The sequence below is a fragment of the Clytia hemisphaerica genome, unplaced genomic scaffold (genome assembly GCF_902728285.1).
Source record: "Clytia hemisphaerica strain Z4C2 unplaced genomic scaffold, Clytia hemisphaerica genome assembly, whole genome shotgun sequence".
NCBI classification, from domain to species: domain Eukaryota; kingdom Metazoa; phylum Cnidaria; class Hydrozoa; order Leptothecata; family Clytiidae; genus Clytia; species Clytia hemisphaerica.
In genome coordinates, this window is record NW_027104200.1 from 12,459 (window position 1) to 40,433 (window position 27,975).

The window sequence follows — 27,975 nt, forward strand, 5'->3', positions numbered from 1 at the left end:
TGATGTAACTTTGATATCGTCAAGAATGAAATTAAAGGCCAGGATTGAGCTTTTACTGCAGGTTTCCCTGTACTTTTTGACAAAGAAACTAAAAAGAAATGCTGTAGAAAAATACAAATGATTATGCAGTGCATCGTGTGTCATACACCTTTTTTTCATAAGAACATCCAAAATTTTTGAAGCCTTGAAGGATACTCTTAACTTTTTGAGTTTTAAGCCTGAAAACGTTGTTAAATCTTACCATTTTGTGATTTTTTCTGTGCAATTTCCTAAGATATTGGGTGTCTTAGAGTCCATAAAGCCATAAAATGTTCTTAAAATATTCTCCATAATTTGGCCATCGAATGCCGTCATTTTTGTATAAAGAAAATTTGTGATGCATTTGTAGTGATGAAGATCAGAAAAAAATATTTGTTTGCGAAATTTGAAAAATGAATCTAATCGAATAGGTACAGCACAGGTACAGCACCAGCAAAATAATTACCATGAAAATACAAAACCTCATCTCAAGAGATTGAATTAAAAAGCAATAAATATACCTTCAATTAGTCGTGCAGACGCAGGTCTGAAAATTTTCAGTCATTCAATCTTCATCCATTCATTTAATTAACTTCAAGGATTATTGCAAGATTTAAACTTGATCTTTTCAGCCTCAAACTTCAGTAGTAGATCATTAAGTTCTGCTTCCAGGCTAATGGTTTCACTTTTTAACTGTTCCATTTCGTTCTTCTGGGCATTGAATTCGTTCAACAGTGCTGAAGAAATAAAAAAAACATTACAAAATTACAAATTTACACCAAAAAATCTTTTACCAGCTAGTGTAAGAAGCAAGCACACTCGATTCGCAAATTACAAGAAAAAAAAGTACTGAATCCACCCAATGAGATACCGTTATGGCCCGATTACACGCTTTTTTTAATAAGGATGGTGTTTTTCCATTTCATCATGGATATTTTTAACCTTTTGTGAAAAATCATTCTGAAATATTTTTACAGTATTCTTAGGTTAGGATGCAAACCCAGCTTAAAAATAACATGCAATATATACGTCAAGCTAAAATTGATGACACGTTTCTTAGCATTGCTGGGGAATAATTGGCAAGTTTAATGTAAAAAGCTTTAAAAATGACATTCTTAGCTTCAGTATGTCATGTAGGTGGAATTCTTAATATACTCTTAATTTTTTTAGCCAATTTCACCATGAATATTCTAATAAAATTCTTATTAAAGATAAAGCGTGTATTTATAGGGTGATGCACTCGATTCGCTAATTGCAAGCAAGGAAAGTACTGAATCCACCCAAAGAGTATATTATTCCACTGGGTTGATATTTTGGGTCTGTGGGTTTGTAAAGAACAGGGTGTTAATATTGAATTTCAGTGCTGAAAGCTGAATCTGTGCTTGAAAGGTTGAAAGTTAGCATTTTCACAAACTTTTTTATGTTTGTTATTACAATCAATTTTTTTGCTGATTTAGTCAAAGATAAGGCGGAACGTTGGTGTAACGATATAGGTAATTTATCTTAGATGGCAATTTCAAAAAAGATTAGTGTGTTGTCATTAAAATACTTCACAAAATAATAACAATTCTAACAAGCTGTTTCGCCCTTGCTTATCCAACGATTACATTAATGTATATTTAATTCAAATTTAACTGACTTGAGAAAAGTCATTGTGAAATGTTTTAAGCTTACGTAACTATAGGACAGGAAGCCAAGTTAAAGATAAAGAATCAAAGATTTCAAAGCTTAAAGTAAAGCTACAATGTGTCCCAAAAAAGTGGACAAATTTTACATAAAGTCAAATCCTCCAAACTAATTACCTGAACTGGGCTTAAAATAATTGAAATACGATTAAAATTCTCTGTTCAATCAAATCAATAGATATTCAATCCCCAAGATGATTGAGTGGGATTTTGAGATTGAAATATTAAGTAATCAAGTAATAAAATTTCGCATAAATTATGAGGATTTTACTTTATATAAAAATATGCCCGCTTTTTTTGGGACACACTGTAATTCTAATTTTGCATCGGGGCACGATAATTTTGAACTAAATGGGGACGGGGACGATATGACGACACAGGAGGAGGGAGATTTTTCAATGTAATTTCAGTAAATAAAACTTTTCATTCAAATTTAGTAAATTTTAACCGTTTTTCCATCAAAATGATTAACTAAATTTGATTGGCTGAAAAACAATTCATTACATGAATTTCCGTTCTGAAAAATTATTTTTACAAGACACTTTTTTTATAAGAACATCAAAATCTTTAAAGCCTTCGGATGTTCTTAACTTTTTTTGGGTTTTAAGCTCAAAAATGTAATTAAATGTGATATATGATCTTATTTTCACCGTTTTCTCAGTATTTTTGTTCGTTTTCCTAAGAAGTTGGGTATCTTAGAGTCCGAAAAAACTTAAAATGTTCTTAAATCTTTACTTGTTCTTATTATTTTTGCCATCAAAGAATTGTGTTTTTATATTGAGTTTTTTCTTATAAAAAATATTCTTATAAAAACGTATAAAGTAAAAAGCAGATGCACTAATTAAGATACTAATTATAGTGAAATACTTAATCATTACTACCGCGTTGATGAAACGCAAAAAAGAAATTAACGAAAAGTGAGAGAAACAGAGTGCAAAGAAAATTGCTCTTTATTAGTAATTTTAAGTATTTAAACTGGCGGAAATGACCTTGAATTTGGATCAATTAGTAAGTTATTAAAAATATCCATTTATCAATAGATTTTATATAATAGAATAATTTGAGAACAATGCTGACCTTGGAATCGGTAAATTTCATGCCAAGAAAAGGGTAAAAAGGCATAAAAAAAGTCTTAAGACCAATCTCAGGTTCAAAGTACCAAAAAAAAAAAGAAATACTGAGCCTCCTATTTACCGTTTCTTATAAAAAAGATATATAGATCTATTGGAAAGATAGGCGTCTATTTGTACGTAGAATCTATTTTTGTTATTTTATATTAGTCCTCCGGATATCCGTGGTAAAGTGGAGAACGGATTTTAAAAAGTACGGAAGTGGTTTCAAAATACACAGACGTTTTTGTTTCATAAGAACAATTTTATAAGAACAATCTGAAGCTGATTCTTATGTCGATTTTTCATCGTTGGTTTAGCTATGCGGTGCTCGAGAGTAGTAAACGGTGTGTTTTCTGTCAATGCAAAATATAGGTTAGCCAGGTAGGATTCTACAGCAATAGCTTTAAAAGAACGCCTTTAAAGCAGGAAAAGATCCACTAGATCAAAAGTTAAGGGGTGGTACAGGAAAAGCCCCCCTAGTTCTGAACCGCCCCTTAAAGCCTAGGTTGAATAGGGTTAAAGCAGGAGATGTTTTGTAAGAGGAGATGAATTCTACCATCAAAGACAAGTGCACTTCTCTCAAGGCATAACTAAGCACTTAAAATAACAGCGTACGTGATTTGAGATACATAATTTTTCTATGAGAACATCCAAAATTGTTGAAGCATTCGAATGTTCTTACTTTTTTTAGTTTCAAAGCCTTAAAATGTTCTTAGCATTTTATATTTACCATTTTTGAGTATTTTCCTGCAATTTTCTAAGAAGTCGAGTATTTTACTTTAGAGTCTGCTGCAAAGCCTTAAAATGTTCTTAACTTGTTCTTAATATTATTAGGATACTTATGTTCGTATACAGTTCTTATAAAAAACGTGTATATTTTGAAGTATGACTCTCAGTATAAGTTAGTCACTCTTTTTTTTTCTACCAGAACCAACTACATTAAGTGCTAAAACACTGTATGCCCATCCAAAATAACCTCTTTTATGGCCCAAAAGTTACCCTAAAAATAATTATCTGCGGTGACTAATTCAGACATATTAGAAATAAAGCAAAAAAGTAAATTTTAGTCGTCTAGAAACCTTTGTGCACTAACTCCAAACAAAAAAAAAGTGTCAATATCGCAATTAAAATTTTTTCCCGCTCAAAAAAAATTCTTGAAAATAAAATGTGTGTGGATTTGTGTGTTAAAAACGTTTCATTTGAGTTGATTTTATTTTGAGAGTTTGTTGTTGCTTGATAAATTGTTTTCTCGCTACGCAAGTTTCTGCGTAGCTAGGCCCGGTATCTATAAGGCTGGAACACCGGATTCTTCCAGTCGTTTATACAAACTAAATCCCGTATCATTATTTGTGTTTATTATTAGTATTACATGCATTATAAACGACTCCAGTCTAGCGGTGATTAGATTACAACTAGGTCACAGTGTGGATCTAAACCACACTGAAACGACCGCCTTCCATCACGCATCACGCTCGCGAAAGAGCGCGCGCACATTACTAACGCCTACATGCCATCTCCAGTACATTTTAGATTATTCATTAAAAAGAGATTACAATATAGTCATTTTTCATGTCTCGATTATTCAATTCCGAATAAAAGACATTCAGGGAAAAAAAAGAGAAACACCTGGGTAATCTAGTTAAAAAACCCGAAAGTAAATGGTAGACAAAGTAATGAGCCAAGGCAAAACGAGATTAGCGTACCACTATGAAAGAAACCGCCCCCGGTGGTCGATAACTTATGCTGACGCTTTTAATGGGCTTTTAAGAAAAGATTTGGTTAAAATTACAAAGGAATCTTGAGGTTTATAGTGTCATCTGCATCTCAGATAGCAGAAGCCATTTTATGAACAAGAGATCAAGCTGTGCAATAAAATGGGACGTAAAAGCCAGTAACGTAGACAAGGGGGGGAGTGGTGGCGCTAAATTTGTGTAGGTGAGCAGATTTTTATGATAAACTAATTATTTTTTTATATTATGAATATAAACAGTGTCATAAAAATCTGCTCTCCAACACAAATTTTGCGCCCCCCCCTTGTCTACGCTACTGCTGAACAATGGGTCCTGAAAACTGGTGGCAATTGAAGCACGACTTTTCACGATCATAATACAGAAGTGGCTTCGTGCTCATTGTATAATTAAATCTTACAGATGGCCTGAATTAGCAGTGCTCTGAAAATCGCTCTCATTGGATGGACGCACAAGGCTTTTAGGGGGATTTTAGAGAAAAATACCGGGTGACCCACGAAAAATTATAAGAGTTTGGAGGGTAACTGTGTCCGAAAAAAATTGAATTTTAACTAAATTCTTTTTTCATGGTAAAGAGGAAAGACAAACTTAAATTTTGATGTATCATTTTTTAATTTTGGAAAAGTATGAGATATGGAGGTATAAATTCAAAAGTCATTATAAAAAACAGTTAAAAAACGTCAAAAAAGACAACATGCTTTTTCCTGGGTCACCCGCGGTATTTTAATAATAAATTTTGTTCATAAAAACTACATTAAACAATTGAAATGTTTTAAACGAGAAAATTGATTGATTTTTACAAAAATGATTTGACCTCCAAAGTAAAGTGTTAAGGATATCCGGTTTTTAGGGTAAATAAGGGTTGCCAAAACCGTAATACCGACGGATTTTTTAAGAAACCGACATCATCAATAGTAAAAACACTGATCATCATCATCACAAGCTCATCACCAAAATACCGACGACCTTTTCGTCACTCATTTTAGTGAAATTGCCCATTCAGGAGCTGTCGAAGGGTAAAAAAAACCAGCAATCTAGCGAATCTGAAGGAATCTCCAAAATTAGACATAAATCTTATGGATTTTCTTCTAAGGTTTATATGACAGAAAGAAAACGGGTGTTCCATTAAATATCCATTGAGAGGGTAAGATGAAAGTTTTCAAAGGCCCTTCAAAGCCAACAGAAAATTCTTGGAAATATGTGGGTACCCAAAAAAAAGACCCTTGGCGAAATTTATTTCGTACCTTAAAGTGAGGGAGGAAGAACTAAAACCAGTGTTTTACCTCCTGGAAAATGTATAGAACACTCCTTTAGATCACTTGGAAATCCTTCTCGGTTTACCCCCTAGAAATATTATCGATATAGGAATTGCTCGAATTCCGTCTACAGACAGTTAAGTTGCATCACTGAACTTAAGTTTCTTATAAAAAGAGGCTCAGAGTAAATTCCGTCAAGGAAGCCACTTGTATATCATAATATACCCCCAATTTTAAATATGGAGCGGAATAATACCACACACGCACGCACACGCGATATTGCTGTGGGGCAAAGAAAAATATCAAAAATGACATCATAAGAAATGACTCTCGCCACAGTTAAAAATTGAGAGCCTCTTCTTTCAGGTTATAATCTTACAAAATTGTGATTATTACTTTATAATTCTTTTACAATTACTGCTTAATCATACCTCTTTATTCAACTTCAAAGGTGGGCCTAAATTTGACTATTAATACACTTTTTCGACTATAGTCACACGGTCAGGCACGAGCCACTTTATTATTTAATTTACCACACTAAAAAATCCTTTTTTTACACTTTTTTCTATTGTCTTTAGGTGCGAAAAAAAGACTGAGACAGTTTTAGGGTGGTAAAACGGACAAAAAAATGCCCGCCTTGCAACTGTCGAGTACGATCGAAAAGGTGTATAAATGTATTCTTTTCAACAAAAAAAATTAGACTGTAATTTTTTTAACCAATGGAAAGTAGAACTTGAATTATAGAATATTGTTTCCCGCACCCGCGTCTGAAATTTCTGACCGGCTCACGACTGGCCCATAGATGAATTTATTAACGAAAAAAGTTTCCAAAAGTCTGAAATTTCTGACCGACTCACTGGCCCAAACATAAATCTAGAGCAGAAAAGGTTTCCAAAAGAGGGGAAGTCCAATTTTCCAAACTGTTTTCAAAAAACTGTTTAAGATCGATAAAAACCCCAATTATTTAGAAAACGGTAAAGTCATCTGTCTTAATTCAAAGACACTTTTATTACAGAAATTTTCCAGTTTAAGGGCCTTGTTTTTTTTCATTTTCATCATGGATATTCTTAAAACTTTTTTGGGAAAATCTTCAGAAAATAATTCTTACAGTATTCTTGTTTGATTAGGATCAAAATTTAACCTAAATGTAACATTTATACATACTGGTATAAAAAATGGCAATTTTGTGAAAGTATTGAACCGTACTTGGGGATAATTGACAATTCACAGTTAAAAATGCTCTAAAAATGGCATTCTAAGGTTCTGTTGCCAAATTCCATGATGGTGATATTCTTACTATATTCATAATTTTTTGGCTCCATCACGAGTCATGAGAATCCTTATAAAGTATATTCTTATTCTTATAAATGTGTAATCTTTATCCATGCATACGATCTTTTTCAAAGCTAGTCACTGGATGAACAAATCATAACTTACTTTCAGCTTCAGTGACGTCATCAAAAAGTTTGTCAGCACTTTGTTTGGCCATCTCAGCTTGCGTATGAATAGTAGAAGTACTCATGTAGAGATCGTTGATGGTCTTGGCATACTGTGGAACTTGCTCACTGTTTGTTTGGTGGATCTGAAGGGGAAGAGAGTCAATTATTTCATTTAGACATAATTTGGTTGGACGTCTGACATTTTCTTCTGTTGTGAACCTTTCAATCTTTCCAATGCGTAAAACTCTTCAAATATTTTTTGGGAAGTAATCACTTTAAAGGTTTTGTTTTTAAATAAGAGTGATATCGTTTGCTTACTCGTCAATTTTAATTTACAAGCTTTTTCACATTGGATTTACACGGGTGTGGAAAAAGATTGATCAGAAAGAGGAAAAGAAAAACATTTTTTTGCTTATACCAGCATATAACAATAAGTAGACACTGTCCTGATATGAAATATGTGTCTGATATGAAACATGTGTCTGATATAAAACGGGAACACTTATGCAAAAATAAAACCTTTAAAGTTATTATTCTTCATTATAATATAGAAAGGAGACAAAGCAGAATAAATAAAAGAATTTCTCAATGTTTGTTCTCAAGTGACGGACGCCGAAAGGGGAGATATTCATTTATCTTTATTTTGTTTAAAAATGCTGCGTAAGCACATTTAAGGAAATGGTACATTAATTGATGACTTTCAAGCTCTCAACGAGTTAACTCAAATAACGAACTGTACAATACATACCCCGTATGCTTCGTTAGCAGTTTTACGAGCAGCTTGCGATACAACTGTTGCATTATCGATCATTGATTTCGCGTTTACGAAACACATTTTATTACTTTCGGCTTGTGTGATTGCTGACTTCAACAGAGACAATGTTTCACCGCCTTGACCACTGGTAGTACTGTACACTTGTTCAATCTGAAATAAAAACGGATAGAAACGAAATACATGCAAATTAGGAAATCTAGATTTTAGGTCGATTGTATTTAGACATTTTCCCAGAGACAACTGCCCCCGGAAATTACCCCCCCCCCCCCTCTAAGACAATGGCCTCCTTCACCAGTAAAAAGTTAAATAATTGACTAACGTTTTACTGAAAAGAATGATTGAGGTACTTTAGAAATTTGAAAAGTACAGTCTCAACAAATGTTTGATTTTTACAAAAGAAGAATGTTTTTCTGCAAACGCTAGCGCAACTTTTTGATTTGATCTGAACCTTTCTTGGAGCTTATGAAACACTTCTCGTAACTTTTCTATAATTATAACAAACGCCGGAAAAGCCAGCTACACTGAAGAAGCACGCATATACATATTTAACGTAACTAGGATAATATCCTATGCTTATAAGTTTTTGCAGAATTTTAGGTTCGACCTGTTAACCTGACAATCTACAAGCTGAACGAGCAAAAAAATGTTGAAAGGAAGTAAAAGAGGCTTTTACCTCAGCCGAGATATTTTGTATATGTCGTATCATGATGTCAGTTTCAGTTTGTACTTTGATCGATTCTTGCCGTATGGAAGAGGACTGGGACATAGTCAATTCCAGGTTTTGTATTTGTTGTAGTGTGTTTTGCGATAAATCCCTGAAATGTCATTAGAAGATAATATGTTATATTTTGATGAAAAAGCCTTTATTCATTAATCGAAATCGAAATTAGGCGCTGTGGTATAGTGGTGAGTGACCTTGGTTGCTGCACAGGCGATTGAGGTTCGATTCTCACTCACAGCGGTTCATTTGACAAGTGAATGAACCTTCGCCCGGGTCAACCCATGCCGAACCCAACCACCCCATGGGAATAGGGTGGTTGGTCCAAGGTGCTAACGGGGTGCTCATTAGGCCTCAAAGCCTCCTGCAACTCAACCAAATAGAAGTAATAGAAAAAGAAAAAAATCACTCCATAGTAACCTAACACGTTCACTGAGGCTCGTTTAATTTGTTCGAAGATTTTCAGGTTGAAATATGTTATTAATCATCTTCAACTTTTAAAAACGGCCTTGAAATAAGTTGTTTCTTTTTAATTTGAGTCTTAAAATGTTCTAAATTTGTTCTTAAGTTAAGGTTGAGCTTCTTTCAAAACTTACAAAGCCTCTTTGGATCGTTCTTGGACTTCCTGTGCTTTCCTTAATCCAGTTTGAGCATCAGCAAAAGTTGAATTAATCATCCCCTCGTTAATAGCCGTGTTCTGAATCTTTTCGGACAGCTCTTGTATTTCGGACAGTGATATGGGCATGGTCATATTAGTAATCTCGTAAGCTAAGTTCAGAATATTTAAAGTCGAATTTCGTGATTGCGCAATGGACAGAACGGCGTCCGACAATTTTTGTAGCTCTTCTTGGACGTCAAGGAGAACGTCGTCAACTTTACGCTATAAATGAAATGAAAGAAAAAATTAGAAAAAGTACGACACAGATGCAAGAAAGAGGTCAAAAAGGCACCTGATAAGACCAATAGACTTATCAACCTTAGCATCAGGGCCAGATTGGTAATGAAAATACACGGAAGTATTTTCGACAACGGGAAGGAGTTATCTTGTGAAGAATATAAGATACCCTTTCGTTGAGGTGAGAAAGGATGCTTGGATAAAAAGTACCATGCACCGAGAAAAAATATCCTTTTAAAATCAATTTCCAGTCCTCTGACCGCGCTGCTAAAATGGTTAATAAGTGTATCCATCTTTCAAATTTGTAATAATGACGTAAGCAAAACCTTTTTTTGGGACTAGCCACTATCAGAGAATAACAACAGCTGGTTGCCATATTTCACATTTACAGATATTAAAATCCCCCTTTATAAGTTAAAGAAATTTTATTTCGGAAGGAACCTCGTGTTAAAAGTTGTCTAACCGTTGGTCGAAAAGGAGGGAAAGCAGTGGTCAAAGCAAGGTTGTTCGTCTGAAACGGAAAATAGACTTTACACAGCAAATAAGCACATACCTTTAAATCATCTGCCGTCTTTTCCTGATTCATGGCGCTCGTTTTCAAGGTGACAGCTTCCACTTTCATTCTACTGACTTTCTGCACAACAGTCGAAGCATCCGATCTCCGCTTGTTAGCGTTCGCTTCAGCCTGATTAATCACCATTTTCGCCGATTCCAGGGTGGTCAAAGCTGCCTGGTGTATGGTAACAGTCTTATTCTGCATAATCATAATACTAGCAACAATGTCATGAATTTTCTTTAGCTCATACGTGTTGGTAGCAAATGCGGCTTTGTATTGCGTATCCAAGATATCTTCGACTTTGGAGCGCTCGGCCGCCGCTTTTGAGAGATCGGAAACAGCTTCTGATAACTTCTGAGCAGCGTCAGCTATCGTTGTATTGGATGAGACAATCTACAATGAAACAGAGCAAAACATTTCGAAATGAAACAAATTCAAATAATCGAAAAATTGTTTTTTCAAAATGGTTTTTCAAAATTTATATTATCTTTATCTGATTTGGGTCAGATCACTTCCATTCTTTTTGTCAGAAATGAGTTTTCCTTTAAGACAAAACCTGAAACTCTCTTTTTTTCCGAACTTCTGCCAGCTATGTTATTTGAAGTAAAATGTCAGTCCCTTTAGCTGGAAAATGGTATTAAATAATACCGGCAATTCGAGTATTTCTCTGATTCGAAGAAAATTCACCGTTCTTTAAATATCGAATTAGAGAGAGAGTCGATTTTAAAATAGGTTACCTTTTCGTATTGGTCTTGTACCGTCATAAAGATGGCCCTTCCCGATACTCTGTTCGTTTTCGAGCTAGCTATAAAGCCTTCCGCCATCTGCATGACATAAGACGCATTTACAGTGATCGGTATCAAATGTACATCACGTCTGACTCGTATCTTGATCAATGATAGCGCTGACGGTTGTGGGACTTGAGCTGATAACTTGACTGTCCCATCGAATTTGGCTACAGTCGTTGTGAAGAATTCTGAAGATGCGGTTAATTGTTGTTCCACATCTTGTGTCACACCCTCATATTCGACAATCTTTGTCTCGATCTAAGGAAGAGAAAAATTATTTTTATTTAATTAATGTACTTGATCAGTTCCAGTTCCATCAAAACGCGAAAGAAATGTCATCCCAACTCAAAAATAGGAAAGAACTTGCTTTTAACAAACAGAAACTACACCTCTCGTCAGTTTAGCGTTTTTAACGAAAAAACATAGAATCATGACGTACCACTTTGAACTGTTCCAATTTTTCACTTGTATTATATCTAGCCCCTGAGAAGGATGTTGAAGCGGCTGATAAATTACCATTCAACCAGTCTAGTTCCATCTCAATCCGTTCATAACTCATTCCACCGAATTTTGAAAGAAGTGAAGTGACATTAGCCTGCATTCTTGCGATTTCACTAGCCTCTCGATTGATGTAATTATTCCAGTTGTCGTAACACGGTGAATGACAAAGCTCACAATGCGGGGGTGTCCCTGAAGTAGAACGAACAAGAGTAGTTATTAAGGGAAGAAATTTTGGCAGAAAAAAAATTTGGTAGATAAATTAAGTTCCCGGCAAATTTTCTTTCCACCATCCGCTGTATTAAATTCCCGCCAAATTTAAGTTTTCTCATAATATTTCATTAGATTTTTCACTATTTAAAGCCCTAAACGGGTGTATTTTCAACATTTTCACCCTAATTTTGAACCTTGAAACTCATAGTCTGCCAAGTTGAATTCCCGCCAAAGATTAGTTCAGTGCCGATCCACCAAATTAAATTCCCTCTTAAAAAAATGAGGTGAGGTGACGACTATAATCTTCCAAAAGGACCTCCTTAACAGATAAAATTTTCTGAAATAGCCTATTATTTGAGAGGAATGTTTGGGATTTTGGCGACACTAGATATCTACTGGAAATCAACTAGGTGTAAAAAGATTTCTTGCATTGAAAAAAGGAAAGGATTTTAACTTTGATATTGAGTTGTTTATTAAATTTAACAAAATGTATCTAAACTTGAAAAATGGTTCTTGATGCATAAATTCATAAAACCCCTAAGAATTAAACATCGTTAGTTCATAACTTTTCTCCAACCCTGTAAACAGAATAGACCTTTTCATTAAATTACGTCACAAACATCACTTGCCTTGTATTCAAACAATTACCATGGTGATTATGTCCCTTAAGACATTAAACGATTATTTTATGAATAGAAAGTAGTTTTAATAAAATCCACTGGGAGTTAATCACCATGGCATTAATTTCAAAATGAGGCAAGTGATGTTAGTGACGTAATTTATGAAAAGGTCTGTTAGCACGGTAAACTTACCAATGGCATTAACAGAGCATTCACTACACGTGCGACCGCTATATGGTCCACCTAACGAACTATCTCTACATTGACATTGTCCAGTTTGGGGATGGCAAGTTGTGTTTGATACTGTGAACGACGTGTTACAGTTACACGCTGAAAAACAAAGGAAACAAAGGAATCGTTAGTAGCTTTATCGGGTACCTAAAGAGAAGAAACTTTCGCTGAATCTTTCTACAATATGGCCTATTTTACCCTAAAAAGACCGATTCTAGAGGTGATTTTCAAAATCCTGAAAATATTTGTGTTTCGCAGAATTTGATTTCGCAGATTCGTTAAAAAAGAGTCAAAGAAAGGAATGGCCAAAATTTTCACAGTCAAGAGTTGGGATCATGACAGAATATTTTTGCAAAGTGTCTGTCTACCTTTTCCGATAAACTTTTATCAGAGACAATTTTTTCCGAATCAATTTTTCGGACACAGATAACATGAAAAACAAAAGAGATTCTGGTAAAAATAAATTCAATTCATCTACATGTATAGAAAAGCTCTTTGAATGAAAACCTTGATTCATAATATTCAGTTTTTAATTAGTTCTAATTTCTTAAACAAGATTTCATTTTTGTTAAAACTTTGCAAGACAAAATTTGACTTTTGATAACAGTAGGGATTTCAACAAAAACTTCTGCTTACGTAAACATCCTTTGTCGAGATCATAATATCCAGTAGCGCAGCGATCGCATTTATCCCCTTCCACACGCGGATTGCATTCACACTTTCCAGTTACCTAACAAAGAAAAAAAGTTTCAACAAAAGGAATTAACTTTTTAATTGCATGGAAAACTTTCCCAGTTTTTCCGCTGTTTTAATCGGAAATGGTGTCTATAACTGCTAATGACCTGGTCGATACTTCGCAGTTCTGAAACAAGCTAAAGGGAGCCGTGTCACGATAGGAAACTTTCTCCGGGAAGGAGAAACACGGGCTTGCTTCTTTTCGGGTAAGACTTTCAAAAAACTCCGATCAAAGATGACAGATATAGCTTGGTCCAGGGTATACAAAGGTTAGTGGGCTTATGTAAATCTCAACGAACTTACCAGGTTACATTGCTGTGTTTTCGACCCTTTCAAATGACATTGACAAAGCTTGCAGCCATCAGCACTGTTGAAATCATACGTATTTTCTGCACATTTGTCGCAAATTCTGCCAACGACATTGGGACGACAATTACATTGTCCAGTCATGTTTTGACAACTCGTATCCACTGAACCGAGAGTATTACAGGAGCAAGCTAGATGTTTTAAAACATAAGGGAAATGATGTAAATGACGCCGTAAATCACGATGACGAAAAACTTGCATTGTCATTGCGATCGAAAATAAAAACGGGGGTATTTGAAATTCTTCGGATTAAATTTGGGTCATGGACAACGAGCCTAGCAAAATCCCTGCCTAAAAGAAGTACATATGATAATCTGAAAAAAAGCGATTCACTTTTAATTACAAAGATGATTCTCAATGGAAATATGAATTTTCATTAAAATGTTTGTTATTTCTATTAGTCAGATAGGGGCAAAGAGTTTTAGTTATCTTTAAAAATATCTTTTACTGCCTACTAATTTAAAAAAATTTGAACTGTAGGTTGAGTCACAAAAAAGCTGAAATAGCCAGAAATAGCAATAGATGAAGGAAAAAGACAATGGAACTCACCTCGACACGATTTTGCTATTGCGTCACCAAAGAAACCAGGTCTGCAAAATTCACATTCTTTACCGAAGGTGTCATACAAACAACGCAAACATTCACCAGTCTCCGTGTTACAATTGCCGGCAGCCGAAGGATCGATATTTCCATTACAAGTACATTTCTGACATTTGCCACGTGGGTCCTGAAACAAAAATTTCGATCTTAATAAAATAAATTTTGCAAGAACACACTTCAACTTTATTGTAAGTGCCCTTAATTTACTCCCCCCCTGGACATTCACCTCATCGGTATGGTAGTTTGCGAAAATTATTCGATAGCCCGCTGGGCGCGGCAATACATTTTCACCACTGACATTATAAAGGTTTTTTTTCTGGATGACAGTAAGACGATGTTGTGCATATAATGATTTAATGCTTTTTGGATAAAATAATATTGTCAAGTCACATCTTACCATAGGATTACCATAATATCCATCACTACATCTTTCACAACGTTGTCCTGTATACCCCGTCTGACAATCCGTACACGTGTGTGAATTATCATTGTTTAGTGAACATTTCGTAGCGAACTGGTTCGGCGCGTGCGGTCCACCAGGGCATAAACAACTCTTACAATCGTCTGGTTGCTTGTTGGTGGCGGTACCGTAAAAACCGTCTTTACAAAATTCACAATTGTTTCCTGGGAAATTGAAAACATCAAAAACATTATTACTACCTTATTGGAACTAATTTTCGCGGAAATTAATTTGATAGTTTTTCGCGGTTTTTCGTCAAAATCACAGAAAATAATTCCTGCGAAAAACAATTTTTTCCAATTTTATGGAAAAATTTTAAAAATCCCTAGAAAAATGAAAGAAATTTGTTCATAAAAGGGCAAAACCGCGAAAATTAAAACTTGCGAATATTCCAGAATGAAAAAAACCGCAAAATTAATACACGCGAAATGCAATTTTTCGAATATTTTTTTTCGACCGCGAAAATTAGTTCCCGCGAAAATTTTTTCCAATAAGGTAGAGTCGACTCCCGGTTATACATTTTGAGCTTCTATTATTCGAATCTTTCTATATATTATAATTCGAACTTATTCTCAGTTCCCGTCAGGAAGAAACCCTCTTAAAATACTCTCTATAATTCAAATCTTTCTGCTCTTCGAACATTATGAGATTCAACTGTATTATATCTTTAAAACCGTTTCGTAAATATTGTTTGCAAGTAATAATGCCGTAATCCGAAAGGGGGCATTTTCATAAACGCTTAAATAAGATTGGCTTAAGGCGGTGTTCCAAAAAAGACAGCCTTACGACGGGAAAAATTGTCTAAAAAAGTTTTTGGTAAAGAAGTAAAAATGTCACTTGATACTATAGGGACATGATTTCAAATCCAAAATTTCATCTTTTGCTCAGAAAGTTTTGGCTTCTGGTGATTCTCGGTCTTCCTCTCCTCCTTTTTTCCCCATTTCACCGAAATTGACCGAAAAAATAAAAATCCACAAAAAGATATACCTTTTGTATTGTGTAAACAGTTGAAACAAGTTCCATTGGCTTTATCACAAAATGCTGCATGGCTATTACACTGGCAAGCTTTGCAATCATCCGATGCACCGCCATTGGGTGGATCTCTGGTGAATCCAACATTGCATTCTTGACAAAACTGTCCACTGTATTGAACCGGACAATTACAATATTCCACATTACGGGCAGGTGTAAGTCCGGTAGAACTTCCAATATTGTAGGTACTGTATTGCATAACAACATTTGACAAGCCACAGAATTCACCATCGTTCTAAAAAAAAGAAGAGGATATGATAATGTAACTAGTCAATTGTTTCAAAAGTTAGACTCTACAATCAATCATGCTTGCGAACGAGGATTGGAGATGTCAGACTTTACCATAACAATACGTTACTCTTCAGTCACCAAAGCTTTAAGACTATAAACAAATGATGTAAAATGCAGCGAAAAAGTGATTCAGTTCTTACTTATGGATCAATAATCTTATAGTAAAAGGCAGCGGTAACATAAATTCTGTTTAGTGGTTTCAATTTGACCAAACATCGTGCAAGTTCTCCTTATACTGTTTTACTGTTGGAATGAATTAACAACTAGTTCAATTTGAAAGGACAACACATACCGAAGTCCACTTGGCTCGTATATAAATGTATTCTAAATCGCTTAAAGTATTCAACATTTCCAAACTTGACGGATTGTCTCCTGATGGTGTGTTCTTGAACCAATTCTTCTCATAAAATTTGATCTGGAAAATATCAGAAATTAATGTTAATCGAATAGACGATATCGGCTTTCCGAATTCTCCCCGAATGATTACCCATGATGCATTGCGCAAAAAAATTCACGGACAATATTGACTTACTGAATTTTTTTGCGCAATGCATCATGGGTAATCATTCGGGGATATTTCGTTAAGCCGATATCGTCTATTACAGTTCACTTTAAATTTAAGGTAAGTTTCACGAAAGGGATCATAAGTAGAAACACTAAAATACCTGCTATCTCAGTGCTAACTTACTGATTGGAACGCAATCGATCAATCCATCCTGAATATACTAATTCTAGGGCTAGGAAGGGCTGTCTAAAGCATAAGCTCGAAAACAGCCATACATCCTCTTTAAGAGCTATTCCAGAAAAGAATTGATGGTCCTGGATTTTTTTTTAATTTTTACCGAAAGATTCGCCCCACACATACAATTGTTTTCTAGTTTATGGCCAAATGAATAATCATCTCCTCAATTCATCAACAGAAATCCCTTTCCGGACCAAGAACCCCCTCGAAGTTTTGTTATTGTCAAATCATCTAGCACAAATCTTAAATACAAAATCTTTTAAAGATGACAGAAGAAAGAAAGAAAGTTATGATACCAACCTTGTATGATCGAAATCTTTGATATTGTAAAGGCACAAGAGTCACCAGAGTCACCAGTTTGAAATTCTGATTCTTCCCTTTAATGATGATGTCACCTTCTTGTTGTCGGTTCCGTGGGTTTGTCACACTCTGTTGTGTCATGTCAAAAGTTAGATAGTACATGTACGAGGAACGTTTGTTACCGAGATAAATATCCGGTGCCGAAAAGTAGAGCTGTGGCGAGTTGTTGGTATCGTCAACTTTCAAGAAACCCCTAGAAAGAAGGACAGTCTTTTAATTAATTTATCCATCAATATCATTATTTTCACACTAGCCCTAATTTTAATACATCAAAGATACCTCACTCGGTCGATTTACCACGCAAACCTTAAATAGGACTGGGTGCGAGGTCACCTTTTTCGAATGACGTCAAATTATTGGAAATCATTCTATTGACGATATCGCAGGTACGAAAATTTAAACATTATTCGACTCTTCAAAACTGGAAAATTCTTTCCTAGTGGTGTTAAAGTTAACATCAGTTACTTTAATCGTAGAAATTTTAGCGAGACTAATTTTAACGTTTTAGCGAGTTTTCCCTATTTTTTTCGCTAAAATAAATCTCGCTAAAACACGCCAAATCGACAGATCGCTAAAATTCAGTATGTTTTTCTTTCATTTTTTTATCATTCTCATATTTTTATCAAAAACTACTTAGTAACCGGGGATATGGGCGTAAATTTACAAAGACATGACACTACATTGAAAAGGATGAAACTGTTTTCAGGGAAACATTTCGTGCATTAATTTTTTCTTCTAAATCATTGCCCTTGCTAAAATCAATCCATGCGAAATTTTTGTCAGACGAGTATTCGCTAAAATTTTTCCACGCGAAATTTTTTGAAATCGTGATTCGCTAAAATAAATCCAAAAAAAAAAAATTTCCTGACTCGCTAATATATGCTAAAATTAGTCTCGCTAAAATTTCTACGATTAAAGTAGCCAAAGCACAATTTCTGAAATTTTTGTTTGATGGATATTTAATATACTAGTTGATGAATGGATGGTAATGCATGAATGAATTAACTGATGAATTCCTTGCTTTCTCAAAATTTGCTAAATTTTAAGACAGAAAATCCTCCTTTTGTACAATCATGGCTCCGAATGGGGTTCTAGGTCCCCCCCAACAAATTGAGAAATTGAGAGACTTTGAATAAACACTATGAGTGTACACATCACAGTGTGATTCAAAAATACCTTTCAATGGAATATTCAGGTGCCCAATTCCAAGAGCCTTTACCAGTATTGACACCATTCTCATCCACAGATTTCCATCCTTCTAACAGATTATTATCCCGACGTGTCGAAAATGTTGTATTCACAAACATAATGTAATAGCCTGGTGCAACATCACAGTCACTCGTTTTACCAGTACAATGACATTTCAAGCAAGTGTCTGGGAATTCAGAACTGAAGCCATAATACCCAACGGTACAGTTTGCACATCGTTCGCCCATGGTGAGAGCTTTGCAATTACAGATTCCAGAAGCAGTGTTACATCTATTACCAGCTGTACCCAAAGGATTACAATCGCAAGATTTACACCCTGAAATTATTTAAAAGAAATTTCACGGTTTATTAAGATTGCAAAAACAATTAGGTTTTGCAGCTTAGCTTTTAAGTTTTTTAAATTCTCTTATACAACTGAAATAATCACAATCATGGGAGAAGAAGATTTCAAAGGTGATTTTTAGTTCAAAATGTTGCATAATGATGACAAATTTGAAATTTAGATGTTATTTAATCTTGCAGCAGCAGGCGTTGCTTATTTCTAGCGTTGAAGCTTAATTTATTCAATAAAAATGCAACAACATTCTGCAACATTCCAAATTGTCCCAAACTGTTTCATGGGCTGTTAAATCCCAGAATCTGAACCCAGGCTATGAACGCGCTAAGTCTTAAAAGATTTCCGACGTTTAAAACTGGTAGAATATAGAACTCACCATTGATGGTCAAATCGTAATATCCATTTGCACACTGTGTACATTTGGCTCCACTGACACCCGGCTTGCATCTGCAATTACCACTCTGATCGCAAGAGGAGCTAACGGAATAAAGCGGATTACAAGCACATGCACGACATCCTTGTGCACTTGAAATTCCATAATAATTGAGAGCACATTTATTACACGTACGACCAATGACATTAGATTTACATGGACATTGGCCAGTGTTCGGATCACATGAATTATTGTCAGAGCCTTCAAGATTACAATCGCATTCTAAATAAAGAGAAAAAAAAGTATTACTTTAAAAAAGGAATAAAACAACGAAGAGGCTCTTGAAAAAGAACTTTTCTCGGTGTTTATCAGTTCTTGTTTTAAAAACTTTGGTTATTAGGATAAAAAATAGTTAAGAAACAGTCCCCTAGCTAAATGAATTTATTATCTTTCATTGAGTTGTCTGGGGTTTGGTTTGCATCTAGCCAGATTTTATGATTGATACATTCATTGCACGATCTGTCATGTTGTGGTATTTTTCTTAAAAAAAAGCCACAAAGCTTGATGAAGAAAATAATGTTATTAAATGCATTTGAAAAAGACATTACCTCTACATCCTAGACCTGAGGTGAAATTGTAATGGTCTGGCAAACAGGTTGAACAAGTACGTCCATAGATATTTTGTTTACAGTTGCACTGACCACCATAAGTGTTACAGACTGCAGGATTGATTGAACCAACTGGATCACAATTACAAGCTACAAAAGGAGAGAAAGTTAAGAATGTTATCCTTGTCTTAAGTGTCATATTATATAGAAGGATAGAAAATGAGGTATTTAACCCATTATACAATTTTTACGGTTGTTATCATACACTATTTTTATAGTTTCATTTTATCGTGTTTTACTCTTTTTGAAAATTATCTTCATGCTATTGTTGGAGGTTTTCTTCCAGTTCACTAACCCTCTCACCAACAGGTTACTTTAAACAAAGCAAAAAGAACTAATTGACTTTATTGAAGATTTAAGAAAAGAACTGAATATCCTGAATTCTGGTTATTGCAAGGTTTGTGTAAAAAATTCTTTTTCGCCACAATAGAGAGACATAATTCATGATGGGTCAGAATAATAGAATAATTTGACATTTTTACCATTGAAAAAAAAGAAGAAGAAAAAAGACTACTTACAAAAGCCATCATCATACAGAGAGCCATACAGATAGGACATATAAACAGCTCCTTGGGCTTCTTGTTGTGACCAAACTTGAAGATTTTGTGCTAGTCCATAATATTTGACAATTTGGGCTTTGGTTTGCAGATTTGCTGACAGGTATCTGATGGAATGCTGATACTTTGGTATCAGGAGCATCTAAAAATAAAAGCATCACCTGTTATATTTAAGGCCGGTGCAAATGCATCCAACATTGGATCCAATATTATTGTTGCATGAAATGTTGGGTTCATTTGTGCAAGTCATAAAATTGCAACTTTTTAAGAAAAATGTTGGATATCATGTTGGATGAAGTTTGATTCTCGTCTTTATGAGATTGATGCCACTTTTATATGGGCTTCAATGTTGGATGCATTTGCGTAATCATGTTGGATGAAAAAGTTTGACATTTTTTCGCCTTAGTAATAATAGATGCTTGTCTAAGATTATTTTCACTAAATTAAAATGCATTGCTGACATAATGCAGAAGTCACAACATGCAGTCCAATCTAATCTATTTTTAGAATATTCAAAAAAAGATTATTGTGACATGTTATTACCGCCATGATGAAAATCTTTGCTGTTGAGCTTTGAAAAGATGCACTGTTTGCTGGAAACCAAAGCTCCATTGAATATCTTCCTTTTGTTAAACAAGCAGTACCAAAAGACGCTGTATTATCTGCAGATGGAAGATTTCCAACCAATGTTGTTGCCACTTTAGTTTCCACATAGTTTGCCCCATTGTTACAAGAGTACCGTGTAAATCCACTCAATAAATTGAATACAATTTGAGCATTTGAGAAGTCATTTGCACTCTGGGAAGAAAATAATAAACTCAATACACAAGTATAATTTGCTGGCATCTTGGATTCTTTAATCAATAATGTCTTGTATCTTAGATTAAAATCAGAAGGGGACTGTTGTGTACTGTACTTTGGTATACTGAACAAAACCTCTTTCTTAAAAAACCACTGTAGTAAAAGCATGCTTGGGTAAGACCTCTTTCATAAAAACTCCAATATTGCCGCTCTTGATGCAAAAGGTCTAATCTCAAAATATGTGTCCCAGAAATCTAAAAATGTTTTACTTTGCTAACTTAAAATTTAGAGATTGGCAATTTTCTCCTTGTTAGAAAGGGTCCTTCTCCACAATAAAAAAAGACCAATCTTATAATTTTAAGTTAGAGAAGCTGCAAACTAAGTTTTCTAAAACACTAATTTTGAGATTGGACCTTTTGCCTTACCGGTAACCGTTAAGGTAGCGAATTATGAAATCAGTCAAGAAGAAAAAGTCATATGTTGATAAGCGGGATGCTTGAATCAGAGGAATGTAAAGAGATGGAAAAACAGCTTCTTGAAAACAATGGAAAAACAGCTTCTTGAAAACAATGGAAAAACGGCTCGTCATATACCAGGTCTCTTGCCCTTAAGGGAGTTTATGTCGAGTAAATAGGTTTCTTTTGTTGTCGCTATCAAAAATCTGCATAATTAGCGTTTTGTGACAAAATTCTTTTGTTTCAAGTCTGATTATGCGCAAATTTTTAGGGCTTATATTTTGGGTACACCTCTCCTATACGAAAAGATACTATTTCTTCTTGCTCAGAATTTCCTAGCGATTCTACTGATATAACCGCATCATGACCGCACCATAATATGGTAAGCTAGAGCTTGAGAAACTTCATCTTGATTTTACTCGACTTCTGACAGTTTTACAAGAACCAATTTAATATCATTGCGTTAAGAATTTCTTTTGCTATAAAAATATTGCTCCTTATTCTTAAAAATTAAACTAGTAATAGCCAAAAAAGAAAAAACAAATTTTCATTTTTATCGTCAAATCATGTAGAAACCATCAGATTTGTATGGCGAGCTGTCTTTTCTGGACTTTCATTTAATGACCTAATCAACGTTTTTACAATAGCATTTTCAATAGAAGTGAACGTTGAACTTTGAGTAATCAGAAAAGCTGTTTTTCATTCTCTTTACATTCCTCTGCTTGAATGAATTCAAAAGAATGATCATAATCAAACATGACATCTAGAAACATCAACTGTTTAAAAAAAAACTTGAAAAACTTACCATGTACTGCACAAAGACTTCATAATTTGAGATACCAGGTATATCAAAAGTATAAGTTAACTTGGTGACTTCTCTACCAAGTGGATCAAGACCAAGAACATAGCCAAGCACAAAAAAAGTGTTTCCACTAGCATCAGTAATGTTGATTGAGCGATAAGTATAGGCAACCTATGTCAAAAGAAAAGACACCAAAATAAAACTTTTGTTAATTTAAAATGGTTAAGTGTAAAAACTTTTATAAGCAGAAAACATAGTAAAAATTTGCATGTTTTAAAAACATGGCATTTGATAAATTTTTAATGCATTACAACAGTTTTTTGTTTTATATGCTTTTTACAACTGTGTTTAAGGATAAAATTAATGAACGAAAACTTATCTCCCAAAAAACAAACAGGCTCAACTTTAGTGGGACAATTTGACATAATTTGATGAGATTAAAAATGGGGAAACGGTAAATAGAAACTTACTGGGGAAGAGACAACTGCTGAAATAGATCCAAACCATAGTTGCCATACATTAGCTGAGAAGTATCCAATACGTATTGAACTGCAAGTTCGATCAAAATAAAAGTCTCTACAAAAACATTGTCCTGATTGATCACAGGTCATGTTCACAGAACCTGATGGATTACAATTACATTCTACACATTGAGATGGCGCCGAGACTGGAAATCCATAATAACCTGGTTTACACGTAGAACAACGGCGGTCAGTGAAACCCTCTTTACATAAACATTGACCAGATGTTTTATTGCAAACTTGTTGACCAGCCACTGTTCCAGATGTTGAGCAATCACATACGTCACAACCTTGAATTAATTCACCAGATAGACCAAAGAAGCCATCTTTACATGTATCACAACGATCACCCTCAACAAATATTTTACAAATGCATTTACCAGATAAGGGGTCACAAATATGGCTGCCAAATAACACTCCTGCAGTATCACAATCACATTCTAAAATGGAAAAGGCAAAAAGCTCAGGTAAATTATTCAAATTATTTCAGGCTTTGTTTTGAATGATTGGAAGGTGACCTGGTCAAGCTTAAATATTGAAAATATAAGAAAATATTGCAGTGAAATGAGTGCGATTATTTAACTTAAACAACTTCATTTGCTACGACATAAGTATGGAAAGTTACATAAAAACATTCAAATGAAACAATCTAAATTGCCTTGGCTTAGAAAGCTTTGATATTAAATTAAATTAAATTAATAAAAATAACAAGTAACATATATTGACCTGCACATGCTTCAGGAGATGATATCAAGAAGGTTGTGTTGCGGAAGAAACCAGACTTGCATTCATCACATTCATCTCCTTTTGTGTTGTGAATACAATTCTGACAAACACCAACTCCCTTAGCAGCATTGTAAAAACAGGATGATGCATGGTTGTTGCAGGTACATCCTAAAATGTGCATAAATTTTGTTTCAGTCAGATGTAAATGTAAATGTAACCAGTAAAGATGAATCTGAACACTTCATAATGAATGAACACAAAAGAAATTTAGACTTTTCTATAAAAATGATCAAATCTGACATATACATAATATTTTATTGTTTCACTGGCCAAGTCTTTAAAACTGTTTTTTGGCTGTTTATAGTTTCTTTTTGCAAGCTTTGATATTATTTGATAAGGAATATTATACCTAAAGTTTTTTCGGTTGCCCAGTTGTCAAAGCTAAGTTTATTCTTCTCAGACAAAAAATTGATTTTACATGACTAATCTGTCATCACAAGCAATTTAAAATACAATTGAAATGGAACAGTCTTGAGAGGTGTTCCTGAACCTTCCACAGCGCACCAGAACACTTGTCACAAACAATCCTTTGTGCCCAGAGGTTAATATTTAAAATAAGTCCAGAAGAACGTTCAAGAATGACTTGGAAATTCCTCTTCATTCTAAGACATTCCTTTAAATGAATTGAATGTTAAGGAACTTTCAGAAATGTTTTTTGGCATTCTTAGAATGCTCTTGAATCTTAAAAAAAGTTCTGTATTGTTTGATTTACTGGAGTGTTCCATTTTATTTGCATAAATCTCTTGTGATGACACAAATTAGCCCAGATTTTAAAGATGTCATTGATTTTGGCTGAGTTGTGCGACTTGCCCCTTTGAGACTGAGAAGCTTAGAAAATAACATTGAATATAGTGAGCATGAAAGATTTGTAAAACTTCAGTTAAAGCCTGACAGTCTTGCAAGCTTACCATCACATGCTTGTCCAAATGTCCATGGTTTGTTGTTAAAAAGTGGTTTACATCGCTCACAGTTGTTGCCCTCTGTATTTTTCTGACAAACACACTTCCCAAAATCCTTGTGAAACAGTAAAAATGATGGTTAAAGATATTTGCATCAAATCACAATATCATAATATATATTTAAAAGGACTAAAAAACAAATTATTTAAAACGAAATATGATCACTAATTATAGGAGGGAGTATTCATAAGGGAGTTTACATGATATGCTGTGGTTGTTATGAATGATACAGCTTTATTTCAGGTTTGTTTTATTTTCAAATTTTCGGAGAAAGACTATGTAGAACAACAGAAATGTAATAGCATGCTACTGGTTACCTTGTCATCACATTGGTTTGACATTCCATTACAATAGCACGATGCTTGAATATCAACATCACGTATTGCAAAATAAAACTTTCTTCTATCAGCAACATTCGGGTTGAAATCTGATGGTTTGAAAAACTCTTCCAAAATAATTTTGACATTTGTTGCAATATAGTAATCTCTTACAATACCTCCTTTCAGGACTTCAGTAGCTACATAATTATCTCTTCTTGGAGCATATGATATCTAAAATAGAATGTACGTATTTTAAATAACTTTTGGAAACTGCGGGTATTTTCTAAGGAAAATCATTATTAGCATTTCTAAGACAATTTATTACAGTCCACAAGCTGATGATCAAAATGAGCTCAAAGATAAATTAAATATAATCTGAATAGTGTTTTTGAATTCAGCAATGTTCAAGGTTTTAAAATATTTTTGGTCCAATAGAAAAACTTTATTCTATTTTCTTCATTTTAAACCCTCATTTTGAAACTAATCAAAAATATTTAAACCTTCAAACTGCATGAAAGTCATCCAATCCACTCATAATTATTCTTCCAAAGAATTGAAATTTTATTAAATCGTCAAGCCCTTAGAATTATAAAGATGGTACATTTGATTCTCTCTAATTCTATATTTAAGGGAATTTGAATTAGTTTTTCATCAACGACCGGAGTGCATCCTTTAGTGGATGGTTTCTTGCAATTACCTTTTCATACTTCAAATATAAAAAGAGAAAGTGACAAGCCTTCTTAAATTCAAAAATTTGCAGCGACATCACATGATATTTTGAATAATTGTCATCAGAATTATTTTCGTTTGACAGTCACTGTAGGGGCTTCTTCAATTCAAACTCAAATCCCTTTTTGGGCGGGGGTTTAACTGAAGTGAGTGCTTATTTTCTCACTCAACCATGTATGAAAAATTAAATTTCAGACACTCAGTTAAAACAACGACGTATTGTGTACTGCTTTTTCAAAAGAAAATGAGACTTTTGTCTCAAAACTCCACAAAATCCTTGTTTCCTACTGAAATCAACCCCCTGATAAACCATATGAAATCGCAACTGGCCTACCAATTTAGCCTGACAGACATAAAATATGAAATTTATTTAATATAGAAGATATTTTCATTGTATCAAAAATTTTGCAAATCAGGTCATCAAGTTGGTATCAAATTAAGCATATTTTTTTCACAAAATTTTCTTTGAAAAATCGCTCAGAATAGCGCACCACACTGAATCTAAAAATAGATTTTATTTTTGACATAATCATTACTCTCGATGTGTTTATATGAGTTCCAATCCCATCAACCTTTGCATTAATCTTCACTTCACATTGAATTGTGGGATTGCAACTCATATATAAAATGTTAAAAAAAAGAAAAGTAATAATTATGATGTATGCGTTGCAGAGAGCTAATTACTTTTGCCCTATTTTTTGCTACAGTAAAGTTTTTTTGGATAATTGTTGAAAATTAGCTGAGATCATTAATCGAGTTCATAAAAGTCACTAAAGAAGTTAAAATACTGTATATATATGGTTTTCTGCATAACATTACGTTAATTTTTGACTTTTTCAAAAGCATATTGTGACCTAAAAAGCTTGACTTGAAAACCATTGAACCAAATTTAAAAAGTTATATACTGTATATACCAAATTTTAAGTTTGCCTTTCCTCTTTATGACCTCTTTATAATGACAAAAGAATTCATTATAAAATTTCACATTATTTCCGACATAGTTCAGCCATCAAACACTTTTTTCTGAGTCACTCGGTATTTTTAACTTTTTTAAAATGTTTTTTGTGGCCATATAGAGCATGGACCTCACTATTTTGATTCTATTCCCTGCTTAACCCCTTCAAACAAATATGTAAAAGAATACCATTAATTGACTATGTACCTGATATAGTTGTTGATTTGATGTTGGATTTAGCTTAAAGCAAAGAACATCCAGTCTATTATATTTGTTAGCTTCTGCTAATTGGAAAGTATCATTACAGCGAATTGCATAGTACATCAATGTAAGATAGGTTGTGCCATCGTCACTAGATTTTTGAATATACAAGCCATTTGGAAACTCAAATTGAAAGGTTATTGTAATTTGATGTAAAATCATTTTTGATCCAAAATCAAACACCATCGTTACTGGTTCATCAAAATTCCTACTCTTCCAGAAGGTTTCAAGCTCATAAGCATCAGTTATTCTTGATGGGGAATAACTATTGGTAGGGTCATTTCCATCACATTTAAAATTACAATCAACACCAGCACAAAAATCTTCAGGCGGTGAACCACACAAAGAGTTAATGTTCAGGTTAAATCCCTCATTTTTCGAAATATCTAACGGTGCAGCAAAACAAGGCAGCTGATCTGCACATTGTGAAGTGACAAAATCAAACAGTTTTGTGATAAAGATAATGTTGACAAATCCAAATCTCATCTTGCAGTCTCTTGTATATTATGTGTTCCTTTTTACAGTCAATTTCCTGCTCCAAAAATTCAGCAACAGTTAATCAATCAAAAAGCTCGATCGTTTTTGAAATTTGAAAGCTGCTCACTTTACTCTTAAAACATTAAATCAATTTGTTATTGTCATAACGTTTTATGAAACGGCCAAAAGCTGTGATTTCTCATAGTAATTTGATAACACACAAAAATAGTTTCACAACTTTTTCTTCCCTCGAAAAGTCTTTTATCGATTTGTTAAGTTTTCTTCTTCTTGATGAGAAAAAGTCTAAACAAAATGAAATAACAAAAATAAAAAAGGCTTGCTTCGTATGGGGTCCCCAGCTCAATCCATACAGGTGAAAACTTCACAAGGTTTCGTAAATTTACATGTTTCCGAATTTCAAATTTGTTGACAGACGCTATGGATGGTTGGGAGAATCCAATAAATGATCAAATATGTATATGCTTGGTAAAAGGCTTTGGCAAAATATTTTCTGAATTGAGTTGAACAAAAACCTTGAACTACTAAAAATCGAAGAATATTGAGAGAAAAAAAGACAAAAAATGCAATAAAGTTCATAATAAACAAACAAATAAATAAACGAAAGTG

General features: G+C 34.0%; 1 protein-coding gene across 1 annotated transcript; it reads right to left on the minus strand.

Annotated features, from left to right (window-relative positions):
• Positions 1–606: 606 nt before the first annotated feature.
• On the minus strand, positions 607–27,723 carry LOC136815201 (laminin subunit gamma-1-like). Its single transcript, XM_067071649.1, has 27 exons — positions 26,818–27,723; positions 24,924–25,157; positions 24,556–24,661; positions 23,588–23,755; positions 22,811–23,301; positions 22,344–22,511; positions 20,826–21,080; positions 20,244–20,424; positions 19,666–19,815; positions 19,061–19,339; positions 18,315–18,663; positions 17,079–17,331; positions 16,329–16,451; positions 15,701–15,980; positions 14,651–14,877; positions 14,203–14,380; positions 13,591–13,784; positions 13,189–13,282; positions 12,514–12,651; positions 11,430–11,680; positions 10,940–11,248; positions 10,200–10,595; positions 9,348–9,631; positions 8,707–8,848; positions 8,007–8,183; positions 7,257–7,401; positions 607–755 (listed from the first exon to the last, which is right to left on the minus strand). The coding sequence occupies exons 1-27, from the start codon at positions 27,355–27,357 to the stop codon at positions 613–615; spliced, it is 6,255 nt and encodes a 2,084-aa protein (XP_066927750.1). The 5' UTR covers positions 27,358–27,723; the 3' UTR covers positions 607–612.
• Positions 27,724–27,975: the final 252 nt, after the last annotated feature.